Raw genomic sequence first — 20,616 nt, forward strand, 5'->3', positions numbered from 1 at the left:
CTGGTGTTTGCCCAAAGTGGACATTAGGAAATACTCAGAGGCTGTTCTGATCTACAGATATTTTTTCTGTGTCATGTGTATTCATCTAGAACAGTGGTTCCCAAGCTCCTGAGGAGTTATTGCAAGGGCCCATCTCATTAAATGGCTCAGAATAATAAATAAGCAAGCATTCCTCTCATAAACTCAATGAACAATGTCTCCTACATATGAAAAATGCCATTTTCAAATGCATATAGATCCTCTCATTAGAAAAATACAAATTCACTTAAAAGCATTACTACATTCCTTGTAGCTTTTTATCATTATGTATTTTCTTGATCAATGGATATGCATGCAACTATTAATGCTGGGATCTATGACATTTTTTGCATTAAAAAGGAGTCATACTGGAACAGCTTTGCAATCCCTGATTTAGGCAGAATGATAAGAAGAAGAAGAGCTGGCATTTATATAGGTCATTGAGGTTGCAAAGTGCTTTGTATAAGTGGTAGCATTTGATCTTTACAACAACACTGACAGGCAGGTGTAATTATTAGCTTCATTTTACAATGAGAAAAGAGGGTTTCAGAGAAGTTAAATGTCCAGTGATGTAGCCAAGAAGTATCTGAAGCAGGATTCAAACTCAAATCTTCCCTGTTTCAGTTCCCTTACTCTATCTGTAGAATAAATCAGCACTGTTAAGACTCACAGCAAACTCATAGTTAGAACAATTCTAAGGCGTTAAAGGAGAATGTCCTGGTCCTTTGGTCATCAAGCCCCAGAAGGAAAGGTCTCTAGGCATCTGAAGGTAAGGAATAGGGTTGGTATGACCATAATAATCCTTCTAAATGAAGGATGCAAAACTAGATATAGAAGTCGCTTGTCTTAATTCTGAGTGTAGGCATAGCTTCTGGAAATCATCAGGGGCAAAGAGTAGACAAGACTGAAGCTCAGTTGCTTGGAGGACAGACCTAGGAGGCACTAGTTGAATTTGATGCTGAGCTGAGTGTGGCAGATACAACATGGCAGCAGTCTTAGGCTGTATTAAGAGAAGTATAGTATCCAGAATGCAGAGGTGGTGGTCCCACTAGACTCTGCCTGGTCATATCATATCAGGATTATTGTGTTCAGGCCTGGGAACCCAATTTTGGGAAGGAAATCTGAGCATAGACTAGTGTATAGCCTAGATTTTGGAAGAGACGAGGGAAGTGTGTTTCACAGTCTCTCTTCTGGGGTTAAGAATAGTTATTACATTGACCAGAGTCCTGATGGCTTCCAGTGTTGTTTTCCTTTACCTTATGGCAGTTACCATAGTCTTTGTTTTCTTGTTTCTTCTTATTTTGCTCTGTATCAGTTCATACATCTTCACCCAAGTTTTTTTCTGAATTCATGGTATTCACATTCATAGTTTCTTATCGGATAGTAATATTCCATTATATTCATATGCCACAATTTGTCTAGTCATTCCCCAAATGATGAACAATTTGTTTCTGTTTTGCCCCCCCCCCCCAAATGTGATGTTATAAATATTTTTGTATCTATAGGCCTATATTTCTGTCTTTGATATCCTTGGGGTTATATATGCAATAATGGTATCTTTGGGGTAAAGAGTATTTATAGTTTAATGAGCCTTCTAGTATTATTCCAAGCTGTTTTACAGAATGGGTGGACCAATTCATAACTCCATCAATAATATGTTATTGAAAGGCATGTATTTTCCTAAGGCCATTTTGAATACTGATTGCACTGGGACAGAGGCTTCAAGCTGACTCATCCCTGTGATGACAGAGACCTGGCCAGACCCAAGTGTCATTGCCCAAAATGAGAGGTTCCTGGATCCCTGGGGTAAAAAGACAGTACAATCCGGGCCCCACCTTTCAGCTTGAAACCCCTTGCGAAATTTGGCCTTGCTCCTTCCTCCCACCACACAGATGTTCTTGATAACCCCTTGAGGATCCAGAAGCATGTGAAAGGATGTCTTCTAGATGCAGATGGGAAAACCACCAGTCAGGGAGGTGGGGATTAGAGGGAGAGGAAGAGGAGCAGGCAAGGAAGGAAAAAATGATTAAAAACAACAACAACAACACAACAAAACAAACGTATGCCAAATATGCCGACCTGTCATCCTTCCCCTTAATGGGCACTTACAAACGTGCAACTTGCAGATGCTGTTGTTCCCCAATGTGACTGTGGTTATAAAACAAACAGCGTGGTCGATAATATGATCTAATCTGATTGAAGAGGTCACTAAGAAAATTATTACCCACTTTACAACCCATTAACATCAAGACATAGATTTTAGAAGTGTACAAGATAGATTAAAACTTGCTTACTTAAAGTAAGGAGGTCGAAATAAACTACCCTCTGAAGGGTAAACTTTGAGGGTGAGAGAGACAGAGACAGAGAGAGAAAGAGAGAGAGAGGAACAAAGAGACAGAGAAAAACAAAAGGAGATAGAAATAAAATAAAGGAAAGAAGATGGGTAAGTGTGGGGGGTGCAAATGGAACACTTTGCTGAGCCTGATTCTTGAATTTGCAGAACCTCAGAATTAAGGGTGGAGCACATCTCCAAAGCTATCTAGTTTAAACCATAATGGAATAAGGATCACGTCTACAATCTCTGTGATAAGTGGTCATCCAACCTCTGCTCAAAGTCCTCCAGGGAGATGGTAGCCACCACCTCGGGAGGGAGTCCATTCCACTTTTGGATAGCTCTAATTCCTTTAAATTGAAGTAAAATTCACCTTTCTGCAAGTTCTTCCCATTGCCACTAGTTCTGCCTTCTGAGATAAGTAAGATAAGTGTAATCCCTCTTCCACATGACAGCCCTTAAAATAATTATAGAAAATTATAATTTCTCTTTCCTCTCCCCCTACCCCAAGTCATCTCTTTGCCGGGTTTAAGATTTCCAGTTCTTACAACTAATTCTCATATGTTGAAGTCTACCATTATGGTTGCCTTCCTCAGTATAAGCCATAGTGTGCCAATATTCTGTGGTAAGGTGTGGTGCCACAAGCTGAATATAGTACTCAAGATGTGGTCTGAACAGAGTGGAACACAAGGGGGTTGTCCTACCCCTTAGTTGGGGCATTGTGCCACTCTTTATATGGCCTAAGATCAAATTAATTTCTTTGACTGCTATGTCACAGTTTGACTCACTAAACTTGTATTCTGTTTAAAACTCCAGATCCCTTTCTCACAGCTATGTGTGTGTGTGTGTGTATGTGTGTGTGTGTGTGTGAGTGAGTGTGTGTTAGCCATACTATTCTATTTTATTGATTTTGGGGGTATGAGACTTACATTTCATAATAAAGGGAATGCTGGACTTGGGGTAAGGAAATCTTACGTGTAATACTAGTTAGTGATCCAACCATTCTGGAAAGCAATTTGGAACTATGCCCAAAGGTCTATAACACTGTATATACCGTTCGATTCAGAAATACCACTACTTGGTCTGTATCCCAAAGAGATTAAAAAGAGGGTGTGAAGGAGGACCTATATGTACAAAAGTATTTATAGCAGCTCTTTTTGTAGTGGTAAAGAATTGGAAATTGAGGGAGTGCCCATTAGTTGGGGGAAGACTGAACAAGTTGTGGTATATGATTGTAATGGAATATTACTGCACTATAAGAAATGATAAGCAGCCTTTGACCCAGCAGCACCACTTCTAGGTCCCAAAGAGATAATAAAAACAGGAAAAGGACCCACATGTACAAAAATATTTATAACAGCTCTTTCTGTGGTGGCAAAGAATGGGAAATTGAGGGGATGCCCATCAATTGAGGAATGACTGAACAAGTTGTAGCATATGAATGTAATGGAATACTATTGTGCTATAAGAAATGATGAGCCAGCGGACTTCAGAAAAAGCTGGAAAGACTTATATGAACTGATGCTAAGTGAAATGAGCAGAACCAGGAAAACATTGTACACAGTAACAGCCACATCATGTGATGACTGACTTTGATAGACTTAGCTCTACTCAGCAATGCAAGGATCTAAGACAACTCCAAAAGACCCATGATGGAAAATGCTATTCATGTCCAGAAAAAGAACCATGGAGTCTGGATGCAGATAGAAGCATACTATTTGCTTTCCTTTTCTTTTGTTTTGTTTTATTTCTTCTTTCTTGTGGTTTCTCCCATTTGTTCTAATTCTTCTATACATCATGACTAATGTGAAAATGTGCTTAATATGAATATGTAAGTAGAGCCCACTTTAGATTACACTCCATCTTGGGGGGGGGAGAGGGAGGAAAATTTAAAACTCAAAATCTTATAGGAGTGAGTATTGAAAACTAAAAATAGATTATTAAAAATCATTTACTATATTAAAAAATGATAAGCAGGCTGATTTCAGAAAAACACCTGTAAAGACTTACAACACCTGATGCAAAGTGAATTGAGCAGAACCAGATAAATATTGTACACAGTAACAGTAAGACTGTACAATGATAATCTATAAACAACATAGCTATTCTCAGCAACACAATGATACAAGACAATTCCAAAGGACTCATGATGAAAAATGCTATACATCTCCAGAGAAAGAACTGATGGAGTCAAAATGCAGATCAAAGCAGACTATTTTTCACTTTCTGCATTTTCTTCATTTTTTTTCCTTTGGGTCTGTGTCTTCTTTCACAACATGACTAATAATGGTAATATGAACATGTATAACCTATATTCAAATTGTTTACCATCTCAGGGAGGGAGAAATTGAGGGAGAGAAAGAGAACATTTGGAACTCAATTTTTTAAAATGAATGTTAAAATTGTCTTTACATGTAACTGGGGAAAATAAAATAATATTTTAAAAAATACTAGTTAAGTGACCACCAGAAAGTCACTATACCTCATTGAGCCTCAATTTCTCCATCTGTAAAATGGTTATAATAATATCCATAGCATCCATCTCCCAAGATTGTTATGAGGTTCAAAAAAGGGTTTTTTTAAAGAAACCTTGGAGTGCTATATAAATTTGAGTTATTATTATTATTAGCTTTGGTCCATTGTTAGCCTGTTCAGATTCTTTTTGGGAGGAGTAGGATTCTGACTTTGTCAATATATTTCCTATCTCTCCCTGTTTTTTATTATCCACAAAGCTAGTTAGAGTACCATGTATGCCTTGACCAATGTTGAACGGTAAAGGGACAAGATCATATCCCTGTGGCCCTCCACTAGAGACCTCTTTTCAAAATGACATTCATGCATTAATGATCATTCTGCCATTCAATTAGTTCTGAAATTACCCAATTATACTATCAGCTAGGCAATATTTCTCTGCCTTGCCCATAAATATTTCAATGAGAGATTTTGTCAGGTCTTTTGTTAAATAAAATCTAAATAAACTGTGTCTATTGTATCCTCCACATCTACCAGTCTAATAAATCTGTCCAAGTGAAGTGGCTTCCTAATGAAGCCATACTGGCCCTTAGTGATCATCATCTCCTTTTCTAATTGTTTAGAAACAATCCTTTAAAAACAAATTCCAGGATTTTGTAAAGAATCAAAGTTAAGCACACATGTCTGCTAATAGACTCTTCTTTTCATGTTTTTCAAAATTGGGACAAGAATCATCCATCTTTTTTTTTTTTTGCATTACTTTTTCTATTCTCCAAGAGATTCCAAATATCACTGACCACTGCTCAGCAATCACATCCCCATGTTCTTTCAGAACCCAGAGATGTAGCTTGTCCAGGCTTGGTAATTCGAATTCATCTCATCAAGGCAGGCAAGTGTTGGTAGATGTTTAATTAATTTTCTGGGGGAAAATTTGTACCCATGACACACTTTAAAGCTTAATATGCATAATTAACATTTTCTCCATCACTTTCTTAAGTCTACACAACCAACAAAGAAATAAAACAAGTCCCGATTCGTAACATTTGCTGATTTCTGTGGTGTAAAGGCTCATATTGAAAATTTAACAATCAGCTCTTAAGAGGTGGTTTGAGGTGACTCCAGCACATTCTTGCATGAAGGGGCAGCTGATTGTTCTCTTACCATCACCCTTTGTGTCACCAATTTCAATTCTCTATTAACCATGTCTATTCTTGCTTTCCTAACCTGAAGGTAATTTTCCTAGGTTGAACTATAGAAGAATAATGACAGTTTAGTAGCTTTACCTTCTTTCCATCATACATTATCATTGTCCCATCCATCCAGAGTAGTGGAATTTATCCTTTCCTTTATCTTCCTTTTTCTTCCAACTTAAAGAAAAAGTTCCTTTTGTTAGCCCTAGCATACATCACCAGCCTCAGATTATGTTGAGTTTTAGCAATCCTACAACATTCTTATAGGTCCCTACTGCCCTTTCGTAGTCATCTTTTATTTTTTGCCTTTCCTTCTTATACCCATATATTTAATGTACAAGTTAGTTGTTGAGATCCCTATGTACCCTCAATGATTTCTTTCAATAGCTCCCCCTTTATTCTCATGTAGATAATTTTTGTTTTAATCTTCAGAATTTCATGCTTGAGAGTTTCACATCTCATGCAGCTTAACTTCCTCTGTAGAATGTTAAATTATGGTATCTTACCTCTCCTTTATTTGAACTCACTTTGAATGCTGTGTAGCAACACATGTTAACTCATAAAATCTCAACTTTCTGTCTTGAAAACATCCAAGTACTGGGATGCCCTCCTCCATGAATGCCCGCTGATTCACTATCACTGGCAGGAAGCCTGATATCATGGACAGTATCTGGTCATATCTCTGCCATTAACATGCTATAAGACTTCAGACAAAACTACTTAACCTCTATGTTAGTGGAGAAACTGGAAGGATTTTGCTTGGAGAAGAGGAGTGAATGGGTATGTGAGGGGCAGATTAGTTGTCTTTCAGCCATATAGAAGGACTGGATTTGTTTTAATTGGTTCCATGTACCAGAGCTTGGAACAACAGAAGCCAGAGAAGCAGATTTAGGCTCAATGTAAGGGAAGAGTTCTTAATTATCAGAATGGTACAAAAGTGGGATGGATTGCCTCAGGAGGTAGTAAGTGCCTTCATCTGGAAAATGAATAAGTGAATAAAAAAGTATTTATTAAGCATTTTATATGTGAAAAGCACAATGCTTTGCAAAATGAAGGAGTTAGATTGGATTATCTTTAAAGGTTCCTCCCAGCTCTAACATTCTGATACTGTGGTTTTATATCAGGCTTAGGAAAATGGAGAAGAAACTGGAAGTTAGAAAACAGGAAAGGGTGTTAGAGAGGGGAGAAAAGTAAAAAAAAATTAAAAAGTTATCACTAGGTAAGTGAAGAAACTCTGCCCCTTTAAATCTGTGCTTTTAGGTTCTGAAAGTGTTAACATAACTTCCTTCCCTTGTGAGAGTTGAGTTAGCCCAATAGTTGATACACTAGAATGTCCGAGATTTTCTCACCCTTCCTCCTACAAGATTGGCTGATAAATGCCTAAGGGCTGGGTCTATCCAAGCAATGTGACGAAGCAAAGGCAAAAACTTCAAGAGTTTGTATGAGTCTCAGGATCCTAGAATCTCACAATAGCAGAACTTAAAATTATAGAGCATCTTAATATAATAGAATCTTTGAGTAAGATAATCTTAGAATATAAGAGCAGGAAGGAATCTTAGAGCTCATCATCTAATCTTATTTTACAGATGAGAAATTTCAGACTTTTAAGAGCTAAGTGACTTGTTTAAGGTCATACAATTAGTAAGCATCAGAGCTAAGACTAGAACTCAAATCCCCCAACTCCTTGTCCAGTGTTTTTTGCACTGAAGTGACAGGAAATGTTATTTGAGAGTAGGTGTGGCAAGCATCCTTTGTTCTCTCTGAGCAGCCTTGAGTACCATGGGGTAGTACTCTCTCTTTGCCCATGCTCTGCTTTGCCAGCAGATAAAAGGCTATTGGCTTTTGGGATCTATCATAGGATGGCCAATGGGTACATTCTGATAAATAAAGCTGCAACCTAACAGGTATCCTTCCTAATCCCAGGTTTGTCTTCATCCTTGGCGCTTCAGTGGGTCTTGCATTTCATATTATGTGGAGAAGAAGAGTGAGGAATGCGCAGCTCTTCCGTAAGGTAGCCTGGAGAACTGGTGTCCTGATTGCCATTGGAGTCCTTTTTCTCAACTATGGACCAGCAGATGGACCTTGTGAGTACTGCCCCTGAGCAATAGTTTAGCATTGAGTGCTTCTCTTTCTGGTCTATATGTCTTTATTCATGATGTCCCCTGTACTTGAGAAGCCCTACTTCCCATATTTCTACCCATTTTTAGATTCTGCCTTTCCTTAAGACCCTGATCACAAAACCACCTCCTTCCATAAAAACTTTTTCTGTTCCCTCTCTCCAGAAATAACATCTTCCTCCTCAGAACTATCATACTGTTTTGTTTACATCTCTCTTACATATAGGATAGGGGAGATTTGCCTAGATAACTGTTTCCATGCAAACAGTAAGGTGAGTCTAATGGACTGCAAACTTAATATAAGTCAGCAGTATGCGATCAAAGCCAAAAAATGTCACATGATTTGAGGTTATATTCATAGGACCTGGTGTCAAGGGCAAGGTTTCTTAAACTAGAGTTCACATACTTAAAAAATAAAATTTGATAACTGTTTCAATGTAATTGTTTCTTTTGCAATTCTATTTATTTTATCTTATGAATTTAAAGCCTTATTCTGGGAAGGGGTCTATAGGCTTCACCCGGTTGCCAAAGGGGTCCATGGTACAAGAAAGGTTTAAGAACCCTTGGTCTAGAACAAGCAAAGTGACCCTCTCCCTGTCCTCTACTGTGGTCAGATCCCATCTGGAATGTCATGTTCACCTAAAGGCCCCACATTTTAGAAAGAACACTGAAAAACTGGAGTATATCAAGCAAAGTGTGACTAGAAAGATGAGAAAATTAAAGTCTATGCCTTATGTAGGTTGGTTGCCGGGAATGGGGCTTTTTGGCCAGAGAAAGAGATGTAGAAAGAGATAGGAGAAGTATCTTAAGGTATTTGGATAGCTCTTGTGAGGAAGGGAATTGGGCTTATAGTTATACCTTCCACAATGCTACTTTCCCTATCATAGTTTCAATATATCACAGGTTGGCAGAAGAAATTAAATGGAAATTTTTGGGGAGTTTTGCAGAAGTTGCAGAAGACACACGAAGGCCAGCAGACAACACAGAAAAAGTTTAAAAACTCAGAAATGCACAGAATATACACCAATTATCATATAATGCCAACCCAAATTTTATAATAAGGTACTGTAAACACCTCATAAAAGCAAAAGAAAAAATTCAGACATCTTCTCTGGTATGAAGAGAAGGACAAAAAATGTTACGCGTATTTTCCAGATCATGGGGGGACTATGTCCCTAACCCCTTTGATGGGATAATTGTATTTTGCTTGATTGTAGGAAGGAGAACTCAGAGTAATAGATAGGACCTGTCTAGAGAAAGATTTTGGTTCCAAGCAAGGAAAGACCTTGCAGTGATTAGAACTGTACAAAATGGTCTGCCTTGGGACATAGTAAGAGACTCCCTTACTAAGGGTCTTCAAGCAGTGTCTGGGTGACTGCGTGTTAGAGGTATTGCAAAGATTCTTGCACAAGATGGCTGCTGAGGTCCATTCCAATTCTGAAATTCTATTAGTTTTGTATTTATCTGCATAATATTTTATCCTACCTGCTAGATGGTCAGATCATTGTGGTTGGGGACTTAAATATTATTTTACATATTTTTGTCCTTTTCCCATAACCTGGCATAGTACCCTACACAGAGTACATGCTAAATAAATACTCAGTTGAATTGAAATTAGAAGTCAGCTGGCTATTTCAAGCAGGGCTTAGGATGGCTAGATCTCATTGTCACCACTGGTCTGAGATTGGTTTGATCTCAACTTCGCAGCTATAGGAATTCAATTTTTATCAATTCATTTGGGGCTAAACTCACAAGAGGCTAATTGATAAACCAGAACTCCAGATGATTAATTTATAGTAGAAAATATCCCTTTTCAGGGACCAGAATGCTAGTGTCTACTCTCCAGGCCATTTTCTTCTCCTTATTCAGACACCCCAGAAGTGGAATTCATAATCAGAAAGATGCTTGCTTGAAAGTTAGCAAAAAAAGGTTGGATAATCTTATGGGAAATTCAGGATCATAGCTTTAGAACTGGAAGGAATCTTAGAGATCTCTGAGTCCAAAAAACCCCATTTTGTTGATGAAGAAACTGAAGCCTGGAGTGGAGAAGTGAATTGTCCAGGGTCACACAGCTACTAAGTGTCAGAAGAGGGATTCAAACCCAGGTCTTCACGACTCCAAGTCCTTCCCTGTAGTCTCTACACAAAAGGTTCTCAAACTTTTTAGCCTAGGGACCCCTTTATTTTCTTAAAAATTATTGAGGACCCTCAAAGAACTTTTGTTAATGTGAATTATATCTATTGATATTTACCATCTCAGAAATCAATTACCATTTCAAAAATTTTTTAAAGTCAGTATTATTATGAAAATAGCTTTGACCTTACATATTCATCTTGGAGACCCCCAGATGTGTCTGTATCACACTTTCAGAACTACTGCATATGCCATATTGACTCTTATCCAGGATGTCAGAAAGCGTGAAGAATTATTACTGTTCCACTACTGAATGCATTTTTCTGCTGACTGAAATAACCGTGTCTGACAGGTACATCTACCTCCTTCAAATATACTTTATATAAATTCTCTCTCTCTCTCTCTCTCTCTCTCTCTCTCTCTCTCTCTCTCTCTGTCTGTCTGTCTGTCTCTCTCTCTCTCTTCAAAATAACCTACTAGGGTAGATTTTACCCCATTTTGCAGGTTGAGTCCAAGAAAGCAAAGTGAGTTGCTTTCCTCTAAATGGTACTCCTCCACCCACTCCCTTACTTGTCTATTAAAGCTTGTGAGCATTGTAGAGAAACAGGTTAAAAGAATGTGAGGACATGACAGATGAAGAGTCCCACAGGAAGTTTTTGGGCCATTTGGGAGAAGTTCCATCCACAACAAATGACTGAGCTTCACTGAAAGGATGCCATTGGACAAGAAATGAAATTCCTGGGTTTTCTCAAACCAATGACTCTCAAGGCAAGCTAGTTAACAGAGAGTTGGGACACAGAGGGTAGTTGAGTATCAATAGTAAGGGATCTTGGTGATGTTTTGATCACTTATAAGGAAGCAAGAGCGAGGATCTGGTATTTGTAGCTGTTAGGGGTTAGGAGGCATGCATAGGCCCAAAGAAACTGAGATGCATCCAGTTGGGCGATTTGCCCAACATTCTACCTTAAGTTAGTATGACTCCTGACTCCTGACTCCCAGCTGAGAAGACTTTCTACTTTTCCCATACTACTAACTGTTTTAAAAGTTCATTAGAGAAACAATGCAAGTTAGTCTGAATTTCTAACTAATATTAAAGACTGTGAGACAGAGTAGATGGTCTTGGAGTTGAGAACCTGGTTCAAATGCTACCTCAGACATTTACTAATGTTATCTTGGGCAAATCAATTAACTTCTCTCAGTCTCAGTTTCCTCATCTGTAAAATGAAAACATTACTACTAATAGCTACCATTTATATAGTGCTTTAAGATCTACAGAGAACTTTACAAATATTATCTCATTCAACTCTTACAACACTCTGGGAGGCATATAGGGTCACAGCTAGTAAGTGTCTGAAGCATGATTTGAACTCAGGCCTTACCAGCTTCCAGTGCAATACTTTATCCACTGTTCCCCTAGCTGTCCCAATCCTCAAAACTGTAGCGCTTGCCTCACAGGGTTTTTGTGAGGTAAGAATGAGATTATATATATATGTATATATATATATGTATATGTATATGTATATATACATATATGTATATATGTATACACAATATATGTATATATGACTTTGCAATCCACAAAGTTCATTTGTTATTATTATCATGCTTCTCCTTATTTTGTTTTTATTATCTCTATGTTTGTTGGAGCTCAGAAAGAAACAGTTCTGTTTTATTACAACCCTGCTATTATTCTTTTATGTTTAATAGGGTAGGGTTTTTGTTTTTTGAAAAATATTGCTCAGGTAGGTGCAATGATTGGGGGCAGCTAGGCGGTACAGTGGATAGAGCACCAGGTCTGGAGTCAGGAAGATCTGAGTTCAAATCTAGCCTCAGACATTTGCTAGCTGTGAGATTCTATGTCACTTAACCTCTATTTGCTTCAGTTCCTCATCTGTAAAATGGGAACATGCTGGAGAAGGAAATGGCAAACCACTCTAGTATCTTTGCCAAGAAAACCCTATGGAAAAGTCCATGGGTTCATGTAGAGTTGGACATGGCTGAACAACTGAACAACTAGATAAAATGATTGATTTATATAATGAAAGAATATCTTGGGATGCAGGCTCATCTCCAATAGGCTCCTTGAAAACATCTCCAGGGCAATTCTAGTTGCAGACAAGATGGTGGGGTTTTATCCTTCATATTCTTCTCATGTCATTTTAATTTCTTCTGTTACATCTCTATATTTTGAGAGTTTTTCATTCTATGTAGTTTGAACATTATGAGTCTTTGGCATGGTGACATCTATTAAAAACATTGTTCTTACATTTTTGTGGATCATTGTTATGTCTGGGTTATACTGGGCCTTTGTTTTGTCTGTGACAAATCTTTGGTTCCAATTCACTTTGTGTTGAGTTTTCAAAAATATTTTATGATCTCTCTCTCTCTCTCTCGTTGTATGTATGTATGTATATATATATATATATATATATATATATATATATATATATATTTTAAGGCAGTTGGGGTTAAGTGATTTGCCCAAGGTCACACAGCTAGTTAAGTGTCAAGTGTTTGGTCTGAGGCTGGATTTGAACTCAGGTCCTCCTAACTTCAGGGCTGGTGCTCTATCAATTGTGCCACCTAGCTGCCCCAATGATCTATATTTTTATTACAAAGGTTTATCATCTGTTCATTTATGAAGAATATCAAGCTTCTGGTGTATAATTCTGGTCATGAAGTTTTTTTTTCCCCTGAGGTATCTGATAGGTGCTAAATGTTTGTGATCTATGGTGATACACCACTTATTCAAGGTGGCTTTGGGCAAGTCATTGACCCCCTTTGGGCCTCAGTTCTTCATCTGTAAAATGAGAAACTTAGAAGGCCCCTTTCAGCTCTAAATCTATGATCCTATCATATGTTGCATTTTCTACCATTTCCTTGCATGATTTGCATTGGTCAATAAATCCAGGTTTCTTAGATGTAACGCTTTTGAAATTCCTGGTGACTATTATGATAATGATGCTGTTTATATTTGTTTTTAAAGGACAACATAGAGCATGATCCTCAGTAATGATTTATTCTTCTCACCTACTTCTTGGGCTCTCCAGTCAGTGAGGGTCTGCACTTAGCCACTTACCAGAAAATCCAAGCCAGTTGCTGTCTGTCAGGCTGTGGCGTCTTTGCTGAAAGTGTCATAACGACCAGCTATTAGCATTTTGCTGTTTCCATCAAAAATGGCTTCCTAATTCAGTTTAGCAAAATATAGCAATACTTTTAGTGACAATAATCAGATCTGGAGACTTTTAGAAACAAAGGGCTTATCAGACTGACCCCCTCCTCACCATTACCAGGCTGTTGTCTGGTGTCTGGTTTCCACAAACCCATGGAGAATCATCTAGGGATTAGGGATGTTTTGGGAAGTCAGTGGAGGTATTACAGTATGTCTTCATTTTTTTACTGGCTCTTTGGTTCCGTTCTCTGTTCTTCCAAGGAAGAGAGAACAGGGAAAGCAGACTCATTTGGCTTTTACATCCTGGGCTGTTGTGGCAAAACAAAACAAGAAAACGAAAACAGCCCCAAAGCAAGAGTTTTTGATGTTGCGGATGGCAGGTACCTAAAAGCAAGGCAGGGATGGAAACTAGGAGATGGAGGGCAGCGAGCCTGCCTTCTTCACTTAGCTTTTGTTCTTGTTCAATTTCATTTGTATGCATACTGGGGAGGACCCTGGAAGAAAATGACTTCTATAACTCCAGCCTCCACAAACCTCCTGTTGCTGCTGCTGTAGTAGTTATTATTGTGATTGTTTTCAAGAGTCCCCAAAATGTGTTTGGGGATGCAATTTCTTTCTAGGGTTTTAAACAGAATCTGGGCTAGATTTTGTATAGGCTCACATCCAAGAGGTTGCCCCGGGTCCTGCATAGTGTTGGATTTGGAGTCTGAAAGATCTCATTTCAAATCTTGACTCATTTACTAGCTATGTGACCCTGGGCAGGTCACTTAACCTCTGTCTGCCTCAGTTTTCTCTTTTGTAAAGTGGGGGTAATAATAGCACCTCCCAGGGTCGTTATGAAGATCAAATGAAATAGTGTATGGAAAGTGCTTTGCAAACTTTAGAACATCATATATTTGTTAGCTACTACTAATTTTTATTATTTAGCTGAAACTTTTAGAGAAGGTTGGTCAGCAGTAAGCAAATGTCTCTCACGGGGCTGTTCTCTCTTTCAGAGTTTTTATTGATCCACCCTGTTCAAGCTAATGAAATCCATCAAGAATTTGTGTTCAAAAATGGTGTTGACTGTAAGCAAATCTTTTCAATGCACATCATCAGCAGGATATTCTCATAAAATATGTAGTGCCATGCGTGTGTGAGTATATATAACATACCTAATGCGTATGTATTTACAGTTATGTAATTAAGTTTTACTTTCAAAGGGAGGCAGAACAGGAAGCACAAATGGGTTAGGCCTCTTCTCTGCTCTGATAGTCTCTCCAGGGATATTTCCAACTCAGCCTAAAGGCCCCAGGGGCCCAAAAAACTGCAGGGTAGGTGGAATAGGTTACATTCTCATGCTTAAATAGGCAGGTAAATAAGCAAATAGCCTTTTTGAGTTGAAACTCAATTCTTTTCCTCTTTTTATTCCAACCTTAATGGTTGTCACAAGGCTTAGATCATAAATGATGGATTTTTTAAAATTAGCTATAAGCCTAACAGGGATGGTAGTCAGATAGTTGCATGGGATTGTGGTTTAGAATCACTCCCATGCATTGACAGTTCAAATAATAAACTGAATCTGCTTGGTTATGAGAGGTAAGGTGGAAGATGAATCAAAGGGAACCCAACATTTTGATCATAAGAGACTGGTTGATCTGAGGCCACTAACAGAATTGGTGAAGTGAGGTTAAGGTTTAAGAGAGATAATAATATCATTTATATTTATTTAGTATTGGATTAAAGTCTTCTAAGCCTCTGCAGACCACAGAATAAGGCAGCTCAAGGGCTTCAGGTTGGTTGGGGGGGGGCAGGGGTTTGTCCGGTGCAGTTTTTGTGTTTCTAAGGCCTCTAGGGGAGAAGGCTCACTGGAGATTCCATGGAGGTGTAAGAAAGTAAGCTAGGTCGTTGGGGTGGGTAGGCCAGACTTCCCACTCTTTCTTCCTGCTTTCCCAGACCCTCTGGAGTAATGACCCAAGGAGCTGTCTAATAGGTATCATGTGATCTCAATCCAATACTAATGGGTTCAAACCTAGCATGATCTAACAAGAATCTGTTGATATGATGGAAAGCAGGTAAGTTTATACCCTACAAAGGTTTCTGAGATACTCTGGCCAGGGCTGGTCGATTTCTTCAGATCCATTGCTTTGAATTGGACCTTGGTTTTTTCTCCTTGTATCCAAATTCATCCAGGAAGTGAAAGAGTGCTTCATCGTTACCGTCGTTACCACAAAATGGCTGCTCATACTTGGCAAGGGATACTGGGAACGAGATTTAAGAAGTGAGATCAGGCAAGGAGACATCATATACTTGAACTCCAAACCCATTAAACACAGAAGAATCAATGTCATGGATATGTATACTAGAACCCTATTCTCTAGTCTAGCTAGATGAGTATAGGTACCTTTTGAGACACATCAGTTCTCCCAAAACAACTTCACTTACTAAAAGTATAAAACAATCTAGTTAGCTTGTAAGGAACTGTCCTTTGACACAAGCATGATAGTGATTCTACCCTATGTCTGTATGCATACAGACAACCATACTATAGGTTGAATGCTGGACTTAGAGTCCTAAAGACTTGGATCTGAATCTCACCTCTTACACTTAGTGACTGCATCACTATGGAAAGTTATTTCACCTTTATAAGCCTCAATTTTCTCATCTGCAAAATGGGGATGATAGTACTGATAGCTTGCAGCCTATAAAGTTGTTACCAGGCTCAAATGAGTTTGTGTATATAAAGCACATTGCAAACTTTAATCCACTACATAAATGGCAATTATTATTACTATTATTATCTGCATTCTACTTATCTGTGATAGAATTATAGGAAGTTGGAGCAAATGACAGAGCTCAGATTTACATACAACTTTTCTGGCTCTAAATCCAACACTTGTTCTATGTGCCTCATTGGTCTCTACTCACCTAATTTTGATAATAGGAACCAATTTTCTGTGTTCCATCACACCAAGCTATTGACCACTGATGATCCAGGGACACTGGCCTCCTTGCGATTCTTCACACAATACAGTCCTATCTCCTGACCCACTGCATTTTCACTGGCTACTTACCCTGCCTAGAATCCTCTCTTTCCTCAGCTTTGCCTTTTGACTTCCCTGGGTTTCTTCCTTAAAGTCTCAGGTAAAATTCCATCTTTTACAAAAAGCCTTTTCCAATTCAAATGCTAGTGCCTTCCCTTTGAAATTATCTCTAATTTATTCTCCCTCAGTCTCTGTCTCTCTCTCTCTGTTTCTCTCTCTCTCTCTCCACACACACACACACACACACACACACACAATTGTTGTTGTTTAGTCGTTTCAGTTGTGTCTGTCTCTTTATGGCCACATGTGGGGTTGTCCTGGCAGAGATGCTAGGGTGGTTTGCCATTTCCTTCTCCAGCTCATTTTACAGATGAGGAAACTGAGGCAAACAGAGTTAAGCAACTTGCCCAGGGTCACACAGCTCATAAACGTCTTAAGGCCAAATTTGAACTCATGAAGATTAGTCTTCCTGACTTCAGGCCTGGCACTCTAACACAGTATATTCCAATTATATATATTATATATACACACACATACACACACACACATATACACATTTATAATACCAACTATTTTAATTAACTATATTATTTCTTAATAACATAATTAATTATATTAATAGATATTTTATATAGAATAGATATATATTATATATGTGAAACATAGTTGTTTATATGCTGTCTCCATCTGTGACTGTGAACTCTTGAGAGCAGGAACTGTATTTCTCCTTTCTTTGTATCCTTAGTGATTAGCACTTTAGAACATAGTAGTCACTTAATAAATGTTTATTGGCTGACCTTCAGAGAGAGAGAGAGAACCAGAGTCAAAAGGGAACTTAGATGGTAAAGATAATAAACAACAAAAACAGTTGATATTGGCAAGATTAGAAGAAGACAGAAACACCCATGCATTGTTGGTAGAGTTGTGAATTACTTCAACTCTTCTAGAAAACAATTCAGAATTATTCTAGAAAAGATATTTATACCTTTGACACAAAGATTCCACTACTAGGTATATATGCCAAGGAGGTCAAAGACAGAAACAAAAGTCTCATGGTATTTTCTATTCTAGTAAAGAGCTGGAAACAAAGTGGGTGTTCATCAACGTGGGAATGGTTGAAGAAATTGTGGAAGTCAACAAGCATTTATTAAGTGCTTACTAAGTATGCCAGGCACTATTCTAAGTAATGGGGATACAAAGAAAGGCAAAAACAGCCCTACTCTCTCAAGGAATTCACATTCTAATGGGAGAGACAACATGAAAATACTTCGATACATTCAAGATAGATGGAAGGTAAGCAGAGAGGGGAAGGCACTATAAGCTAGTGTTGGGGTTCTTATGATTTTTTATGTCATGGGCCCTTTTGGCAGGCTGGTGAAGCCTACAGACATTTCTCAAAATAATGATTTTAAATGCATTAAGCAAAATACATATGATTAAAAGGGAAACAAATCATATTGAAATATGATTATGCACACACACACACACACACACACACACACACTTTCATGTATCCTAGGATGAGAACTTTTGAGATTCCCCTGACTGGAGATGGTCTCTTACTTAAGGTAAGTTTTAAGCTACATCCTGAAAGAAGCCAGGGAAACTAAGGTACAGAGGTGAGGAGAAAGAACCTACCAGACATGGAGAACAGCCAATGCAAAGGCATGGAGATGGGAGAATAAGTGTCCTGTGTAAGGAATAGCAAGTAAGGGTTTCTAGACCATAGAGTCTAGAAGGGAGTAAAGTCTAAGAAGATAGGAAAGGTAGGAAGGGGACAGGTTATGAAGAGCTTTATATATCAAATGGAATATTTCATGTTTGAGTAATATGGAACCGTTGTATTTTACTGAAGAGGGGGTGATGGGGTCAGACCTACCTTTAAGAAAAACCGCTTTGGCAGCTGAGGAGAGGATGTATTGGAGTAGGAAGAGATGAGGCAGTGAGATCAATTAGAATGACATTGCAATAGTCCAAATGAGAGGTGATGTGAACCTGGACTAAGGTAATGGCTGTGTGAAGGGAACATATGTAAGAGATTTAGCAGCCAATTAGATATGTAGGGTGATTGAGTCTAGGTAACTCAGAATGTGGTGGTAATCTCAAGAGTAGTAGGGAAGTTCACAAGTGGGGAGGAAAAATCAATGAGCTCCATTTTGGACATGTTGAGTTTGAGATGTCTATAGGACATCCATTCTGAGATGTCCAAAAAGGCTAACAAAGTAATTTCGGACTAACAGGAAAGAAGTTAGGGCTGGATATATAGAGGTGATCACTGACCCCATGGTTAAGATTAGACCACTAAGTAGGACAGTATAGAATGAAAGGATAATATTTTAAAATATTTTATTTTTTCAATTAGCAAGCATTTAGTTTCTCTTCCTGCCCCCATTGGGAAGGGGAAATAAAACCTTTGTAACAAGTATACATAGTTTTTAAAAAAAATCCCACGTTGGCTGTGTCTACCAATGTAAGCTTATTCTGTATATTTAGTGCATTATCTTTCAGAAGATGGGTAGTATTCATCATCTATGAATATTAAGAGTACAACAGAATGTTATTGCACCATAGTAGCTAAGTATTAAGAATTCAGAGAAACCTGATAAGACTTTATGAAACAATGCAAAGCAAAGTAAGCAGGTCTAGGAGAACAATATGCACAATGACTATAATAAAGTGAATGAAACCATCATTTAAAAGCAGCCTAACTTGGGCTAATGTTGGTCCTAAGAGCTGTTCATGAAACACATTTACTCCTCCCAAGTGGAAGGTGAGCGACTGTAGCTAGAGAATGCTGTGCGAACATGTCTGATGTGATTGCTTGGTTACATTTTCTTTACCGTTTGGTTACATTTTCTTTAACTGTTCTTCTTTGTCAGAAAGAAGTATTCAATATGGGTGAGGGAGTGATCAAGACATACTGAACCATTAAAAACAGTCATTGATATCACTTTAAAAATAGAGGAAAGCGATCAGAAAACGATGAATTTAGAACTAGAAGGCACTTTAGAGATCATCTGAATTCCCTCGTTTTATACATAAGGAAACTGAGGCCTGGAGGATTGAAATGATTTGTTCAGAGTATAAGATCTGAGTCTTTTCTTTGTCTCATGCCCTCTTCACTACACAATGCTCCCTCCTATCCACTTTAGACTTCAGCTCTTCATCATCATCACCATGCTGGACTCAGCTGGAAAAGCCAAATGGAAGATGGGCAGGGGAGGCGTGTAAATAGTGCTCTTAAAAAGCACCAGCTCCTCCCTCTGTCCCCTTCCCCCCTTTATTTTTTGCTTGCCTAACAAAAGATGAAGGAGAATGCATTAAGAATGAATGGCAGTAATGTACTGATGGGACTCTTTCCACTGGAGTTGAACATAATCAAGACGGAGCCCTGAGGCCCTGGACCTGAGGCCCCAGGACGAACCCTCTGGCTCTTTCAGCCAATAACTCCTCACTTGAAGGTCCTAAGTGATCGTTTGAAGGAGGGGGACTGGAAAAGTTAAATGCAATGAAAGTACAAGAGCATGCTAAGGCTCACTGGAGCAAAGGCAGTAACGCAAACAGCACAAGAAGATGAAAATAACGAGGCTCTGGAGAAGGATGATGGAAAAGACAAAGAACTGGATCCACTTGTAAATTCAGTGATAGTCCAGTTTGATTTTAGATTTGTACTTTTTTTTCCATTTGAGCACTTTCTTTCATTGGAGAGGCAGGTTGGAAAAAAGAACTGAATGTGAAGTCAGGAGACTAGCTTTAATGCCCAGGCATGACAAGTACTAACTGGGTGACCTTGGAAAAGTCACTTAAAAACTCTATGCCTCGGTTTCCTCATTTGCAAAATGGGAATATTGATAATGATACTGCCTACCTCATAAGGAACTTGCTTTGTGAACCTTAAATATCAATTCACATGTGATCTCTAGACATTGTTTAACTCTCAACAGCTTCCTCTCTCAGGTCTTAGATGAGACAAAGAAGGCTTGGGACTTTTCTATCTCACTTACCGTAGTTAGTTATAGTACAGTGTTGATTCGTGTTCATTTTTCATTCAACAAACATGTATAAATGCTCACCAGCTGCAAAGTAAGCATTAGATACGAGGGGAAATTCTGAGATGAATAGAACTACTCCCCTGTCCTCAAGGATCATACAGCCTAGT

The 20,616-nt window shown here is 38.4% G+C and overlaps 1 protein-coding gene across 1 annotated transcript in view; it reads left to right on the forward strand.

Annotated features, from left to right (window-relative positions):
• Positions 1-20,616, forward strand: part of LOC114042653 (heparan-alpha-glucosaminide N-acetyltransferase-like) — a 354,161-nt gene that overhangs the window by 232,426 nt on the left and 101,119 nt on the right. Inside the window, exon 10 of the mRNA XM_027861344.1 lies at positions 7,936-8,096. Within this exon, the coding sequence (XP_027717145.1) occupies positions 7,936-8,096 (161 nt within the window). The remainder of the gene's footprint in view (positions 1-7,935; positions 8,097-20,616) is intronic.

This window comes from Vombatus ursinus, unplaced genomic scaffold, assembly GCF_900497805.2.
Source record: "Vombatus ursinus unplaced genomic scaffold, bare-nosed wombat genome assembly UNPS02000749.1, whole genome shotgun sequence".
NCBI lineage: Eukaryota > Metazoa > Chordata > Mammalia > Diprotodontia > Vombatidae > Vombatus > Vombatus ursinus.